At 41.5% G+C, this 17,500-nt stretch overlaps 1 protein-coding gene and 1 long non-coding RNA gene across 2 annotated transcripts in view; both read left to right on the forward strand.

The window, feature by feature from the left end:
* Positions 1-17,500, forward strand: part of LOC138964297 (uncharacterized) — a 300,694-nt gene that overhangs the window by 133,350 nt on the left and 149,844 nt on the right. The gene's annotated exons all lie outside the window — the stretch shown is intronic.
* Positions 1-17,500, forward strand: part of LOC138963664 (carbonic anhydrase-related protein 10-like) — a 91,860-nt gene that overhangs the window by 3,431 nt on the left and 70,929 nt on the right. Inside the window, exon 2 of the mRNA XM_070335511.1 lies at positions 1,741-2,008. Coding sequence (XP_070191612.1) covers positions 1,741-2,008 — 268 coding nt within the window. The remainder of the gene's footprint in view (positions 1-1,740; positions 2,009-17,500) is intronic.

Here is a 17,500-nt window from a genome sequence, read left to right on the forward strand (position 1 = left end):
CACCCCCCCTCACCCCCTCACATCTTTTTCTGTTCATTATGTCTGCCTAACCTTTTCAAAAATCAAAAAGTAGAAAATGGGCTTCAGAAACATTTTCACATCTTACTCAGAAAAATGAGTCGAGGCTTGGAAAGATGGAAGGAACGCTGGCAGCCAAGAAGCAAGTTACCTCCCTTTGAAGCCATCGATTTAATCAAGAGCCGCCATAAGAAGCGTCCTAGTTTGAAGCTAGATTGAGTGGAAAATGATAGAAATCGGGAGGAAGGGGAACAGGGGTGGAGGATGCGCCGGCATTTTAGGGGGAGTGGAAAAATGGAGGTAAAAATTGTAGAAAGCTATAGAAACGTACTGTGTGTGTGTGTGTGTGTGTGTGTGTGTGTGTGTGTGTGTGTGTGTGTGTGTGTATGTGTGTGTGTGTGTGTCTGCGTGTGTGTCTCCCTCTTTGATGCAATAAGAAATTGTTTTTATACAAACACAACATTATTTGTTATTATTTTCCATCATTGCTAATGCACCGTAATGCATATTGAAATGTCTTATTGATTGCCGGACATGTTGATTATGTAAATTATAGGCTACTGTAGCTACTTCAATTTCTTCTTGTTATCGAGTTACCCCTCAATGGGCCGGATGAAAAAAGCATGGTTGCATTGCTTATTTTGTCACCCTCAAAAAATAGAGTTCAATTCAACTCGATTCAATTCAGATCTCTCTCTCTCTCTCTCTCTCTCTCTCTCTCTCTCTCTCTCTCTCTCTCTCTCTCTCTCTCTCTCTCTCTCTCTCTAACATTTATCAGTATTGCATGATATATGCATCATCCGCAATTAAAAAAATATTACACTTGACATGATACAGTTTCTTGGCATAACTTGACAATATGAGTTTAACTTATGTGTATCCTACCAATCTGGTCGATTCCATTGCCAACTGCAGTTGCGCCGCTTGAATTTTAAACCAGAATAGGTACATTTTTTCTCAAATCAGACCTGGCGGTTTTCGCAGCCTAAACAGACGACAGTTTCTGAATGGAGAGAGTTTTTGTGTGAGAGTCTGGTTACTTCATTGGAATCGCGTCCATTTCTCTGAGCAATATCCAAACCTTGATTACCGTGAAGGCGAGTGGTCAATGGACAAATCTGTGTTGGCCCTACGTTCGTGAAAAAATGAAATGGCGATTACAACTCCAGGGCCGGACTACCGGGGGGGTTATGGGGGTTGCGCAACCCCCCCCCCCTAAACATGTACCTCACTTATTATTATTTTTTTTATTATTGTTTATTTTATGCCGTTTCATGCAAGGAGCGACCATTTTCCTATCTCAAAATATGACCTACCCATCCGCTTCAGGGGGCTTTGCCCCCTGACCCCCACAAGGGGCTCTGCCCCTTGACCCCGCCAGGGGGAACATCCCCCTGGACCACCACTGGCAACCCCCCCCCCCCCCTCCTCTTCGCCTAGTCCGGCCCTGAACTCAGTCAGTTTGGATGTTGTTTTTGTACTGTGTCGCTAGGAACAACTGGGGGATATATTGTGTGGACTTACTTGAACGAAGTTAAACAAACTCACATACACACACACATTTCTCTCTCTCTCTCTCTCTCTCTCTCTCTCTCTCTCTCTCTCTCTCTCTCTCTCTCTCTCTCTCTCCCCTCTCTCTTTCTCCATACAATATCTGCCAGTAAAAGCAATATGAATCGCATTTTGAGCAAACAAACTTATAACCTTACTGTAACCTTTCAGTACCTGCAATCGCAGTCATCGACTCGCAGCTTGGGTCCAAAGCCTGGCTACACTGTGCAGCGCTATGTCAGCGGTACGACGGTAGCGGCACGGCACTGCACAGCAACAGCGGCGGCAGTAACACCACCACCAGCAACAGCGACGACGACGGCAGTATCATTTGGTACAGAGGCAAAGATGGGACTATGCAGGGCGAACGGATGGTACAGCAGTTTGTGTGTGTCTTGGATCTTCACATTTTTTCTCCATGTCTTGGCAACTTCAGAAAGTAAGTAATTTTTTGTGAATTCTTCCATCCACTATAGTTAAATGTGAATTTGTTAAAACAAAACCATGTCTTTTTGTTGTTCCTGGGATATTTGCAGCGATTTTACTCCACGTGCCAAGTTGAGAAAGTAAAGTTAAAGTCAGTTTGTACAAATTGAAAGTTCTTTTCTGCGATTCAGTGAACAACAGTGAACAATATATTAAATCACCAAAAGAATAGATACTTAATTATTAGGACGGACTAACTTGTACAAACATAAGTGAACGCGAGTTTGATTTTGGAGAGAGGGATTTTGTTGTTGAATCAATTTCGGAGCTTGTCTCAATAGGTTTCAGTTAAGAAAGAACTTTAGCACAGAAAAAGAAGGGAAAAAACCATCCTATTATGAACAAAAAACAGCCAGACAGAGGGCTTTTGGCCACAGTAAGAGTCCGATTGGGTCAAGCTTTTATCCCAGCTAAAAGCTAGTCATGCATGATATACACTGGAAGGCGACTGTTACTAGTACCTTCAACTTGTTCGTGGCAAAATAATGCAGACAGAACTGTTAAAGGTATGTTTTTTCTTCGGACAACGGTTGGCTGGTGCGGGCGAGAGTTTGTTCCGAAGAACAATTTTGTTCTTTCTTTTTGTTTGTTACGGTTTTTTCAGTTTCTTTGAAGCGTTTCAGTTTTTGCTGCACATTACAAGTAGAAACGTCTTTCTGCCTGTTTCTGCCTGTCTGTCTGCCTGTCTGTCTGCCTGTCTGTCTGTCTGTCTGTCTGTCTGTCTGTCTGTCTGTATCATTTCTGTCTGTCTGTTTGTCATTTTTTTCAGTTGAATGTCTATGTCTACTAGTGAAGATGTAGGTGTATACTATGAGAATAAACGATCGTTGAGCACTCTCCACTAGTTGTTCTTGTCGTGTCAGTATTGCAACACATTCTTCAGATATTTTTCTCAACAACACTACCATACACGTCGTAGGCATGATTTTGAGCGCTTCCGTCCCTTTTGTTTCTGAGATATTTCCAAACAACACTTAAGTTTCTTTCCTTTTCGTTCTGTTCCACATTTGGAAAAAAAGAGAAAACAAGAAATTCCTCCGAGGTAGGAAAAACACCCCCGTCAAAGGGAAATAACCTTCTCAGTTGGTGGCAGTGACTGAGTGAGAATGGTTATTTCCCTTTGACCATTAAGATGTCCCTCTATAAGTCCTTGTATAATTTTAATTCACCAATAACTCCCTAACCGTGTGTTTGACTGGTCCCAATTTTTGTAAGGACCGTCTCAGGAATGTATAGAACCTGTTCACCAAGTTTGGTGACGATCGGTCCGTTCATTCTTGAGATCTATATGCGAACACAAACAAACAAACAAACAAACACATCGAGCGAAACCTATACACACCCCTATACCGGGGGTGTAAAAACCCGCTTGCCCTTTTCATAAGGTTGTAGAAACCTTCGTGCATGTCACCGGAATTGGCTAGCATTTTGTGCTTGTGGGATGAAGGGAAGTCGAAAGAGTGTTCGATATGATATACTTACGGACAAGTAATGGTATATAATTATGCACAATTTCTTTGTTATCTTGTGTATTTTTAGTGAGTAAGTGAGTGAGTTCCGCTGTCCATCCGTTCGTCAGGTCGGCGTTTGTTTGTTAATTCGATTCGTTCGATTCGTTCGTTCTATGGTTCGTTCGTTCGTTCGTTCGTTTGTTCGTTCGTTCAATATGATTAGTTAGCTACCTCGCTAGTTACTCAGTAATTGATTTTGTTAGTTAATTTTCATTCTGTTGAATTTACGTCCATTGTTGAATGTTTATTCGGTTGAAATAATGTCTATTATTGAATTTCTGTAACTCTGTCTTTTCAAATCCTGTCTATTCTCGCCTCCGCCAGCAACCTACCCCCTATACTACCCCCCCCCCCCTCTCTCCTCCCTTCTCCAAGAACCCCTTCCACCCATACACCTTTACCCCCACAACCACCACTTTCCCCTTAATCTTCATTTCTATTTCATGAGATCAAAGAGGCGACTTTTGACACCCAGGCTAATCGGTCAGACACAAAGCGCAAAAAGCAATTACTTGCGGCTCCATTTTCATCTAAATCTGCTCATGTCTGCAGACTGCAGTCAAACGTAGCTGCGAAGTGGTTATAGCTGCAATAATGAGCATTTTGTGTAAATCGAAAGTCGAGATAAGTAAGGAAACGGCTTTTAGTGTTGTAGTTTTTGCGAAGAGATCTATACATTAGAAAGAGAGAGAGGGAGAAATGAGAGAGAGAGATAGTGTGTGTGTGTGTGTGTGTGTGTGTGTGTGTGTGTGTGTGTGTGTGTGTGTGTGTGTGTGTGTGTGTGTGTGTGTGTGTGTGTGTGTGTGTGTGTGAAATGGTCTAATTCCATGTTAGAATCTGACCATATTTGAAACGCCGGGGAGCCGAATCGTTTACATGGGAAGGTCTGTGCCTTTAATTTAACATTTTCATTTTGTTCAGACGTTTTTGTTGTCGACTTTGGGCGTCGTGTTAACTTCTGTAGTGACATTTGCGCGAACTCTAATGTCACTTGTGATATGATGAAAAACACAAAAAGCGTGGAGGATTTCAACACAATGATTTTTGATTTAAAAACTTGACCTTTTTTATGCACGCAAGGCCTAACGTCAAGACGTTCAAATATAGGTATGGATTTATCAAACTGACTTTTACAGTATATTAATGTTACGTGTCAGAGACTATCAACTAAATACCAAGCTCATACATTTGAAGTGCATGTTCAGTAATTCTTTCTTTTGCCGATTCTGTCCGTCCTGTGTGTGTGTGTAGGGGGGGGGGGGGGGGAGGGGGTACTGACAAGGGAAGGAAAAGATACCAAGTCTTGTGGCACAACACAACATTTGTAGCTAGAACTTCAAGCAGAACAACGGTATCTTTGGAATACGACTGAGGAAGGTAGGTTTGGATCGGCGCGAACATTTAAAGTGACATCGATTGAGTCTGGGCAGAGATCTGGGAGAGCCAGCTTCCCCCCTTGTTTACCTGCTACCAGCTTCCCCCCTTGTTTACCTGCTACAAACTCGGATGGCCAGACAGTTTATTGGCAACTGCCTCCATTGACTGTGTCTCCTTTCGAACGCTCAGCTGTGATAAAAAGGTCCCAGAAAGTGCACACAAAGAAAACACGAGGTTGGCAGCAAGCTTGTCGTTTTGTGTACAGTACAGTCTGCGGGCATCTTTATTTGACACATTCTGAGGGTTCTTCACGATTCGACTGTGCGCGTGCGCATGCACACCCACACTCATACACATTTTTCTGGGAAAGCTTTTCAGTGAAGATTCTTACCGGGGAAACCCACTCTGAAATATACACGTAGAGAGAGAGAGAGAGAGAGAGAGACAGAGAGTCTGAGAGAGAGAGAGAGAGAGAGACAGACAGACAGACAGACAGACAGACAGAGACAGAGAGAAAGAGACAGAGAAAGAGAGACAGAGATAGCGGAGACAGAGACACTGAGAGATGTTCTACAGGGACAGTCGGTCCGCACACGCCACTGATCTAAAACTGCGTGAAAGCGAGAGAGCGCGCTCACATGAGAGAGAAAGACAGTCAGACAGCCAGCCACTGAGACAGACAGCGTTTGGCTGGCTTCAGTTACACCACCCACCTATAGATACTATTGTCTGTGCTGGCTCCGGCTTCTGTTTTAAGTTTGCTTCTCACGTTCACATAGACCAAGTTCCCATGTGTTGCTTCTTCTCTTGTCCCCTCCCATCTCCATAAAACAGAAGAAAGCGACGACACAAATGGAAAGTGGGCGTGACATTAATGGTAAAACATTCGTTCGACAGTAGACTTGTCCTTCGTTCTGTATTCCTCTGTACACGCAGGCGCCTCTGATTAGAACTATTAAATCTTAGTCTTGTACGCTCACGTCAGTATTTCTCGCCGTATTCTATCTGCAGCAGGCGCTTCTGATAAGTACAATGATTACATCTTGTTCTTTATTTCTCTTTTGTATTTTGCTACAGACGCTTCTAATAAGTATACAGATAGCCTATTAAAGGCTGACATATAGTCCTATTTAATTAGTTTAATTACTTCCAGGGCTTTTCCCATCGTTGCGGGGATGTATAAATTAAGCTTCCTGCAAAGTTTTAGGTTTGAAGTCCTTACCAATTACGAGAAATAATTAATTCTTTATTGCATTGTTTAGCAACAGTTCTCCAGGACTTGGGCTATTTTTAGACCGTTGACGTCACTTCGTGACGTTTCGTAAACCAAAGATGGCGTCGGAGACAGTCAAAGCGCGGTTGCGTACAATGGCAAAAAAGATGGAAGTAAACCCGTTAAAGCTGTCAAGGCCACTAAATCTGCTGAGAAGAGAAAGTGGACTCCTTGCTTCATCACCACGCAGCACCAGCGCTGGGTCGCGCTGAAAGAAAGATTGTTTTCGTCAGAGGCCCATCGCTTCAAATTGAGAACCAAGTAGGGGAAAGGCTCCTAATATGGACCGGCTCCTAATATGGACCACCTCCTGTTCTGACAAACTAACGGCGCTAGAGCGCTCAAAAAAGTTTTATTCGCTGTATTCACCCTCTCTGGATAACTTGGACATGTCAAAACAGTTGCAGAAACACAAACCTCAAAACCGTTAGGCTTTTTCTCTTTTTATATTTAGTCAAGTTTTGACTAAATATTTTAACATCGAGGGGGAATCGAAACGAGGGTCGTGGTGTATGTGCGTGTGTCTGTGTGTGTGTCTGTGTGTGTGTGTAGAGCGATTCAGACTAAACTACTGGACCGATCTTTATGAAATTTGACATGAGAGTTCCTGGGTATGAAATCCCCGAACGTTTTTTTCATTTTTTTGATAAATGTCTTTGATGACGTCATATCCGGCTTTTCGTGAAAGTTGAGGCGGCACTGTCACGCCCTCATTTTTCAACCAAATTGGTTGAAATTTTGGTCAAGTAATCTTCGACAAAGCCCGGGGTTCGGTATTGCATTTCAGCTTGGTGGCTTAAAAATTAATTAATGACTTTGGTCATTAAAAATCGGAAAATTGTAAAAAAAAATAAAAATTTATAAAACGATCCAAATTTACGTTTATCGTATTCTCCATCATTTGCTGATTCCAAAAACATATAAATATGTTATATTCGGATTAAAAACAAGCTCTGAAAATTAAATATATAAAAATTATTATCAAAATTTTTTTTTCGAAATCAATTCAAAAACACTTTCATCTTATTCCTTGTCGGTTCCTGATTCCAAAAATATATAGATATGATATGTTTGGATTAAAAACACGCTCAGAAAGTTAAAACGAAGAAAGGTACAGAAAAGCGTGCTATCCTTCTTAGCGCAACGAATACCCTGCTCTTCTTGTCAATTCCACGTGCACTGCCTTTGCCACGGGCGGTGGAGTGACGATGCTACGAGTATACGGTCTTGCTGCGTTGCGTTGCGTTCAGTTTCATTCTGTGAGTTCGACAGCTACTTGACTAAATATTGTATTTTCGCCTTACGCGACTTGTTTTCACTTTTGGCAGCGTTCACTCTAAATTTGCCGCCTAAAACGGACTCGTTTCTGTCCACAGCCAAAGCTTTTATCACACAAAAATTGCTATATATGACAGCTAAGACCGTATTTGTTACATTTTAGCAGTGTTGACCCCGAGTTTCTACTGCAAACAAAAAATAATAGCAAAATCTCAAAGTATGTGCGAGTCCCCTAATATGGACCACCTTAAAAAATTCGAAGAAAATAAAAGCTAAAGGCTATTTTCATTAATTCATTGAGAAGCTTGCTGGAAATAACACATAACTAGCCTTCGAGATTCAAAAATAATAACAAAAAGTCTTCTTTTCGTGGAAGTTGATAATTTCACTTATTTTCACTCTGTTTTTGATAAGCTTCTTTAGTTTCCTGGTGTGCTTTAAATAATGCTCTCATCAACCTGACACAGATAAATCTAAAGCATATTTGAATTAGTCTGACTTGTACACAAAGTTGTATCATGTTATTATGAAGTATAGGGGGCTTTTTACAGTGATTCGTGAAGGCCGCTTCACTGGTCCATATTAGGCGCCCAGGCTCCTAATATGGACCATTTGTGATTTTTTCTGTATTTAATTTTTGCTGAATGTCTATCAAAGCTATTTCACTCTAATTAGGCCTAACGGTTAAACTATGAGAGAAGGACTACCAAACACAAAATGAAACTTCTTCGCAAGAAAACAAGCTAGTTATCAGCATAAAACAAAAAGTGGTCCATATTAGGAGCCCTTCCCCTACAAAGGCCTTTTTAAGGGGATACTGAACTCGCCAAAGTTTTGCTGGACACGTGAGTACATAGGCCTATTAGAAAATTAGATGTACTTGTAGCTTGTCAGCAGAAGCCTGTGGCCTTATTCTTGCGAATATGTGCTGTGAGAGATCGTATATTTCCGCCTGTGCAATTTCCGGAAAACATCCACTTTCACTTTGAGACTACTGTTCTGTTTAGATTCGACACTATCAACACCACTTTGCAATACTGAAATAATTTTTTCTGTGTTCGAAAGCTACAGCCAATCTGCTCCGCCTGGCGTCTGGCATTATGGGGTTAGTGCTAGGACTGGTTGGTCCGGTGTCAGAATAATGTGACTGGGTGAGACATGAAGCCTGTGCTGCGACTTATGTCTTGTGTGTGGCGCACGTTATATGTCAATATTGCTATTTCATATGTTACGTGGATTTCCATTGGTCAATTGGGCAAAACTGAGCTCAGTGCAAAAGTGATATCGACGACATTTCCGTCGATATCAGTTTTGATATCGACGACCTCTTTATTGCTTCCCCACTTCAAAAACAAAAACACCTAAATTTAAAAACAAACAAATATATATGAAAATGTAATTATCCCAGAATTTAGTTGAGCAAGTGACTAAAGACTTTGTGAAAGGAAAGACACTTTAAAATACTGAAAAGTACAAGAAAAGAGTGAGCAAAAAGAAATAATAATCTCAGGGAGGGATATGGAACAGCCAAAACTGAGACAAAAACTTTTGTAATTTCTTTACAGTAAATACAAAATGTCCAAAGAATTAGCAATATATCTAACATTGACTGACTGTGTGATGATATCTTCTGCTATTGGTCTGTTTCGACAGTGATATCAAAATCTCGACCTCCGGTCTCGATTTTGATATCACTGTCTCAACAGACCATAGCAGAAGATATCATCACACAGTCCGTCAATATTGGGTAAAGCAGCACAGCCCTGATATGGCCCTTCGTAGTCGCCGGCTGGGCGTTAAGCAAACAAACAAACAAAAAGCTACAGCCAATCGTTATTATATCCGCTTAGGTACAGTTTTATAACATTATTGGCACATGTAAACAATATGAATTAATTAATGAACGCTACGAATATGGCAGCCTTTAAATCTTGTTCTTGTACGGTCGCCTTATTCCTAGTTTGGTATTCTGCTACATGCGTTTCTGATAAGTACAATGCTTTCATCTTGTTCTTTATTCCTCTTTTGTATTTTGCTACTGGCGTTTCTGATAAGTACAATGCTTTCATCTTGTTCTTTATTCCTCTTTTGTATTTTGCTACTGGCGTTTCTGATAAGTACAATATTAAATCGTGTTCTTGTGCGGTCGCCTTATTCCTAGTTTGGTATTCTGCTACATGCGTTTCTGATAAGTACAATGCTTTCATCTTGTTCTTTATTCCTCTTTTGTATTTTGCTACTGGCGTTTCTGATAAGTACAATATTAAATCGTGTTCTTGTGCGGTCGCCTTATTCCTAGTTTGGTATTCTGCTACAGGTGCTTCTGATTAGTACAATTAGTAAATCTTGTTCTTGTGCGGTCGCCTTATTCCTCGTTTGGTATTCCTGTACAGGCTCCTCGGTGTAATGGGCGGTTGTGGTAAGGTTATGCCCCCTCTTTCTTTCGGCTGGTAACTGGCGCCACCTCGCGGCAAGATCACACGAGAAAGGAAAAAAACCACTTGCATTGGTCCCAAATAGCATATCGGTTTGGTAACAGTTCGTGTGTAAGTCGTGCATTTCATACGGTAAACAGACAATGGCCGGTTCTGGTGAGGTTATGCCCCTTCTTTCTTTCGGCTGGTAACTGGCACCACCTTGCGGCAAGATCACAGGAGTTGTCTCGCGTTATCACCCTAGAAGCGCTCATTAGTCGAATTAATGCACAGTCTTATATTTGTACAGTCACCTGACACCTCAGTCGTTTTACATTCTTGTTCGGGCTCCACTGCGTTTTACAACTAAATCTTATTCTTGTACGGTCACCTTTTTTTCTCATTTGGTTTTCCTGTTCAAGATCCTCTTCAAATCAGCAGAATTAAATGTCCACCCACCTGTAGCATCGCTGTCACAAGATAATCAGTGAACACTTGCGCCCTGTTAATTAATGTAGCTGCGCGATTTGTAAACAATATGTTCTGCTGTTTGAAGGATGTACGGCTTGCCCCAGGAACGTTCTGTAAAGCGTAATCTCGTTATTCGTCGCTTGCCCTCCATATACTTTTTATATTCTTATTCTAATTTTTTTTTTACACAGCGCAGGCAGGCAAACATGTACACCCAAGCGGTGCGCGCGCACGAATGCATGCACGCACGCAAACGCATACATGTACGTGCATCCGGACGGGGATGTAGCTCAGTTGGTAGCGCGCTGGATTTGTATTCAGTTGGCCGCTGTCAGCGCGAGTTCGATCCCAGGTTCGGCGGAAATTTATTTTCACAGAGTCAACTTTGTGTGCAGACTCTCTTCGGTGTCCGAACCACCCCCCGTGTATACTACATTGGGTGTGCACGTTAAAGATCCCACGATTGACAAAAGGGTCTTTCCTGGCAAAATTGCTTAGGCACAGTTAATAATTGTCTACCATACCCGTGTGACTTGGAATAAGGCCGTGAAAGGTAAATATGCGCCGACATGGCTGCAATCTACTGGCCGTATAAAATTTCATCTCACACGGCATCACTGCAGAGCGCCTAGAACTGTACCCACGGAATATGCGCGATATAAGCCTCATTGATTGATTGATTGATTAAAAACCCGAGGCCACCTCTGATATATTTCCGTCCAGGCTCACTAAAGTTAAAGGCCCACTCCGCCTCGTTTAAAGAGTTCGCCTCGTTGTCTCAGATCTGGCCAGAATGTCACACGGGATAAGACCATCCTCCGCTTGGTCACATACCCAAAATCAACACCATGACTGTTTGCTGTGATGAGTTGAAATCTTTTGACGAATTCAATTAATTGTCGTGGCTTTTGCCAAAATAATTCACACCCACTCTGTGCACAGAGCGCACGAAGGCTGTTCATTTTTGGTATGTGACTAAGTAGAGGGATGGTCTTATTCAACGTGAAAGCCTGACCAGATCTGAGATGATGAAGTGAACTGTTTTTACGAGGCGGAGTGGGCCTTTAAACCATAGAGAAATTGTAACGGTGTCTATCACAAGTATCTATCATTTGGGCCGGGACGGACACGGGTCAACTTTATGTGCAGACCCAGAGACGGAAGCCATGTCCCACCCCCGTGTCATCACAATGGCACGTAAAAGACCTTGGTCATTCTGCCATAAGTGCAGGTGGCTGAATACACCTAAACACGCAGACACCTGGGTAGCGCGACTCCGTTGCTGCTAGCTTTCCACTGGGAGGAAGCGACCCGAATTTCCCAGCGATGGGACAATAAAGTAATGAAAATGAAAATGAAATGAAAAATGAAAATGAAATGAAACTATTTATGGCGAAACGATCCCACGCCAGGTTGTAATTTTTTGATTGAACGGAATTGTCGATTAAAGTGTAGGACTCGTACGCCTTCAAACATGATTGCAAAATACCAGTAAGCGATATGTATTTCCCTGTCCAGTATTTATGAATTATTACTCCACGTAAATGTCAATTTCGTTCTAAAGCTTATTTTTGTAACTTGAGGAAAAAAGCTGCAGGGAGTGAGATGAAATGTAATTACAGATTCTTCATAAGAATGATCCTTTGATAAGAATAAGAATAACTTTGATAAGGGTATTTATATGGCGCCAAATACTAACATAGTTCTAAGCGCCTTCCAAAACTAAATTTCAACAATCACAAAGTCATGTACATGATGAACACTTGGGAAAAAAATCAATTAATCTTCATTACAGCAACAATATACATTCAAGAATCGTCAAATTAAACAAATACACAATGCACATTCAAATAAATCAATCGCTATCAACTACAATCACACAAATTCGCTATATATAATAATTGAACACGCACGCGCGCACACACACACACACACACACACACACACACACACACACACACACACACACAGGCACGTGCGGGCACGCTCAAACGCTTACTAGAGCAAAATATCAATATGAAACCTCTTAAAGGCATACTAACGAACTCCCGTGTTTACAAAGTGTAGTTTGCCCACAATCGATGTCAAACGCACCATAAGACCATATAATGACGATATGATTGTAATACATGCATTACAGCTTGTTCTGGCCTCTGAAAAAGTGAGGATGTCAACAAAGCCGCGGTGTTAGCTCCCTTGCATCAACGTTACATGTGTTGCCAAATCTATAAATAGGACCATCTAGATCAAAATAAAAATTCAAATATCTCAACATTGAAGGGGTCCTAGACCACAATATTTTGCAGGGAACTTAATTTAGCATGTCTCCAGCTGTTGGTAAAGCAATTAGCGTGTATAGTCATCGAGTACATATGGCTTTAACATAGCCTATGCCAGGCTATTTATAATGTTACACAGCATTAGTGTTTCTATTTCGTGTATCTTGTTTGCCTGAATTTCTCTATGAGATAATAAAGTATTCTTATTCTTATTCTTATTCTTATCTTTAAAGATCGATGGATCGAGGTTTCTCAATAAAATTCCTATTTTTGTATTTTGATTTAAAATTAAAAGAAATAATAAAAAGCGTGTAGACAAACATTCTTTCAAAAGAATCAGAAGATAGAACAGTACATTTTTAAGAAACTAATGAGAGATCAATATTCTGACAGCAGAATACACGAGAAAGTAAGTAAAGGCACAGTAAGCCTCCCGTAAACCATCACAGAGCTCCCCGAGCGTCTAAATACAGTACAAGCATACTTCCATTTGAACGCTCACCGAACGGGAACATCCTGGCTGCTTTCTGTCGAGCGTGAGACATTTTCCAAGAATTTATTTTCTTGGACTTGCTCCTCTACAACAATGGCGCCTCGTTTTGGTGCTAGACCTAACTTTTAAAATCTAAATAATAAATTGACAGCTTGTTACACAAACATTCTTTAATCATAAAAGAATTCGTTTTTCATCAAGACAAGATCAGAACAATTCGAAGTTGTGAAAGTTTAAAAAAAGAAAAGCCCGGAAGCAGGGTCACGCAAGGGTCGTAGCAGACGACGGCCCGGTTTATCAGTGCAAATCGCCGTTCCTCTCAACAGTCAAAATCCATCGCTAGAGTTCTTGTGAACCACAGCCGTTGTTTCGTGCATAAAAAACGTGCTATTTTAGATAAGCTCACGTCGAGTCGCATTCAAATGACTAACTATGACGACTGCATTGTGAAAAGGGGGAAAGTGACTGGATCACACGGGTTCACGATGGCTCAGGGGTAAGATAAACCACCCAAAAATAAAGTCTTTGAAAATTGTTCGCTCTTTTCGGAGGGCACCTAGGATGTTCTCAATTGGTGAGTGTTTAAATGAAAGGGTGTTTGTACTGTGTGTAAAAGCCTGACCGTATCTGTGATGGTTTACGGGAGGCTTACTCTGCCTTAATGCAGCATATGATACTGCTAACTGGATTGGTAAATTTTCCTTGTAAATGGTGAATATCATTCGTGAAGACTTGACACTCAGCATGCAAGCGAGAAGATATATCTCATTGCTCTTTTCAAACGTCATGGTTTCATATTTCAGTCGAAGCATTGTGTTGCTTCAAGCTATACGCACATAATCAGAAGTTACCTGTACCCTTTGAGCGAACATTTGACAACAAATGCCTTTATTTATGTTCGTGTGACACACACACACACACATTCCGCTTCTGTCTGTCTCTCTCTGACTCCGTCTCCCTGTCTCTGTCTCCCCGTCTGCCTGTCTGTCTCTCACTCTTTCTATGTCTGTTTCTGTCTGCCTGACTCTGTCTGTCTGTCTTTCTGTCTTTGTCTGTCTGTCTCTGTCTGTCTGTCTCTTTGTCTCTGTCTCTCTGTCTGTCTCTCTGTCTCTGTCTCTGTCCCTGTCTCTCTCTCTCTCTCTCTCTCTCTCTCTCTCTCTCTCTCTCTCTCTCTCTCTCTCTCTCTCTCTCTCTCACTCACTCTCTCTCTCTGACGTTGCGTTATATACATTTACACAGCTACTCTTTTTAATCTTCTTCGACTGACTGGCGGTCTGATGAGTGTGGAATGATTTATTTCTCTAATCTTCCTTTCTGTTGATGCGGTAAAACATGACTCTACGCATTTGTCATCTGAAACCTCTCACAAAAGACACACTCACAGACACAAAAATGTAACAAAATACAAGGGGAAGATTTTTGGTTTTTTATATTTTTATTGCATATCACTTTACAAATGACGTTTGTTTGAGCCCAAGAAACTCGTTGTACGAAGTGTATCGTTACAAATGACATGGCGTACTTAATGCTGTTATTATGATAGTGTGAAACACAGTGAGAAAAAAAAGTAAAATTGACAATAAACAAGTCGCGTAGAGCGGAATCAACACGTTAAGTCAACCTGTGGGCCTTATAAAATGAAAATGAATGCACTGGATTTTTTTCAACCGAAACTAGTGAATTACAGCCTGGCCGAAACCAAAGACAGCACTGACACCATGTCTTGCGAACACTAGCCAGATGAACCTTTGTTTGCATAAAACGCTTTTTCTTACATTTGTTTGCCTGTATTTAGCTGTCGAAGTTTTGCATTTCTTCTTACCTCCGTTTAAATGTTTCTCTTAGTTCTCGCTTTCTTTTTTGATTTGATGTTGTTGAGAAAAGCAAATTCGTTTTGTAAAGAAACGAAGAGCTCGAATAAAAACCCGGCGTTTAATTGACCAAAGGGAAATTGTCCCTGAAGAGACAATAAGCCACAGAGACGGACAGCGCTTTTTAGACGTTTGAAACTGAAACTGAAAGAATATACGGTGTGTGTGTGTGTGTGTGTGTGTGTGTGTGTTTGTGTGTGTGTGTGTGTGTGTGTCTGTGTGTGTCTGTGTGTCTGTGTGTCTGTGTCAGTGTATATACGGGTATAAATCATAATATAAAGGAATACGGCGTCCGTAAATATTTGGGTAAATTCATGCCATCATTTTTTTACAGAAAATTACACAAGAAACATGATAGCGTACAATTAACATGCAAGAACGTATATAGGCAGACCAACAAGCAAGCAAATGAGAGAGAGAGAGAGAGAGAGAGAGAGAGAGAGAGAGAGTGAGTGAGTAAGGGAGAGAGGAGAGAGTGAGTGATGAGAGTGAGTGAGTGAGTGAGAGAGAGAGTGAGAGAGATTGGATTGGATTGTTTAATCATATAGGCTATTGCCCCTTATGATGGGGGTGAACATACTTACAATAACATGACGATCTTTCTGCAAAAATTAAATAAAACTGGGAGGGGGAGGGAGGGAGGGAGAGAGACGAGAGCGAGAGAACTGAGGAGGGAGGGAGAGAGAGAGAGAGGGGGGGGGGAAGAACGAAATAGTTTGTTTGTTTGTTTGCTAAACGCACAGCCGACCACGAAGGGCCATTTCAGGGCGGTGCTGCTTTGACATATAACGTGCGCCACACACAAGACAGAAGTCGCAGCACAGGCTTCATGTCTCACCCAGTCACATTATTCTGACACCGGACCAACCAGTCCTAGCACTAACCCCATAATGTCAGACGCCAGGCGGAGCAGCCACTAGATTGCCAATTTTAAAGTCTTAGGTATGACCCGGCCGGGGTTCGAACCCACGACCTCCCGATCACGGGGCGGACGCCTTACCACTAGGCCAACCGTGCCGGTAGAACGAAAGAGGAGACAGAGAGGGGCATTATTCATAAACATTTCACGAATTCCCAGCCTGGAATGACTCGCTGACCGTTCGGGTTATGTCAACAAGTGGAGCCACGCTCGTTTGATCAGAACTTACTTTTCATTAATTCGGCCGATTATCGGACCTTGTTATGAATATTCATCTCATCTTTTCTTAAATGTTTACGTCTACCATTGTTTATGAATATTCATAACTGATGCTCATTTCAGAGTCATTTCAGGCCGAACATTCTGGAATGTCTATGATTAAGCGTTTGCCTATATTTATGTCTCTGTCTGTCTCTGTCTCTCTGTCTGTGTCTCTCTGTCGGTCTCTGTTTGTCTCTCTGTCTGTGTCTCTCTGTCGGTCTCTGTCTGTGTCTCTCTGTCGGTCTCTGTTTGTCTCTCTGTCTGTGTCTCTCTGTCGGTCTCTGAGTGTTTCAGCCTCTGTCTGTCTCTCTCTGTGTTTCCTTCTCTTTGTCTCAGTCTCTCTCTCTCTCTCTCTCTCTCTCTCTCTCTCTCTCTCTCTCTCTCTCTCTCTCTCTCTCTCTCTCTCTCTCTCTCTCCGTTGCCCACTCACCCCCGTCTCTCTCTTTCTTTCTCTCATAACCCACCCTCTCATCTTTTTACATTTAGTCAAGTTTTGACTAAATGTTTTAACATAGAGGGGGAATCGAGACGAGGGTGTGGTGTATGTGTGTGCGTGTGTGTGTGTGTGTAGAGCGATTCAAACTAAACTACTGGACCGATCTTTCTGAAATTTGACATGAGAGTTCCTGGGAATGATATCCCCGGATTTTTTTTTTCTTTTTGCGATAAATGTCTTTGATGACGTCATATCCGGCTTTTTGTAAAAGTTGAGGTGGCACTGTCACACCCTCATTTTTCAATCAAATTGATTGAAATTTTAGCCAAGCAATCTTCGACGAAGGCCGGACTTCGGTATTGCATTTCAGTTTGGTGGCTTAAAAATTAATTAATGACTTTGGTCATTAAAAATCTGAAAATTGTAAAAAAAAAAATTTTTTATAAAACGATCCAAATTTACGTTCTTCTTATTCTTCATCATTTTCGGATTTCCAAAAACATATAAATATGTTAATTTGGATTAAAAACAAGCTCTGAAAATTAAAAAAATTAAAAATTATGATCAAAATTAAATTTCCAAAATCGTTTCAAAAACTATTTCATCTTATTCCTTGTCGGTTCCTGATTCCAAAAACATATAGATATGATATGTTTGGATTAAAAACACGCTCAGAAAGTTAAAACGAAGAGAGGTACAGTAAAGCGTGCTATGAAGCACAGCGCAACCGCTGCCGCGCCAAACAGGCTCGTCACTTTCACTGCCTTTTGCACTAGCGGCGGACTACGTTCAGTTTCATTCTGTGAGTTCCACAGCTTGACTAAATGTAGTCTTCTTCTTCTTCTTCGTCGTTCACTGACTA

The sequence above is a fragment of the Littorina saxatilis genome, linkage group LG4, assembly GCF_037325665.1.
Source record: "Littorina saxatilis isolate snail1 linkage group LG4, US_GU_Lsax_2.0, whole genome shotgun sequence".
In the NCBI taxonomy this organism is placed as follows: domain Eukaryota; kingdom Metazoa; phylum Mollusca; class Gastropoda; order Littorinimorpha; family Littorinidae; genus Littorina; species Littorina saxatilis.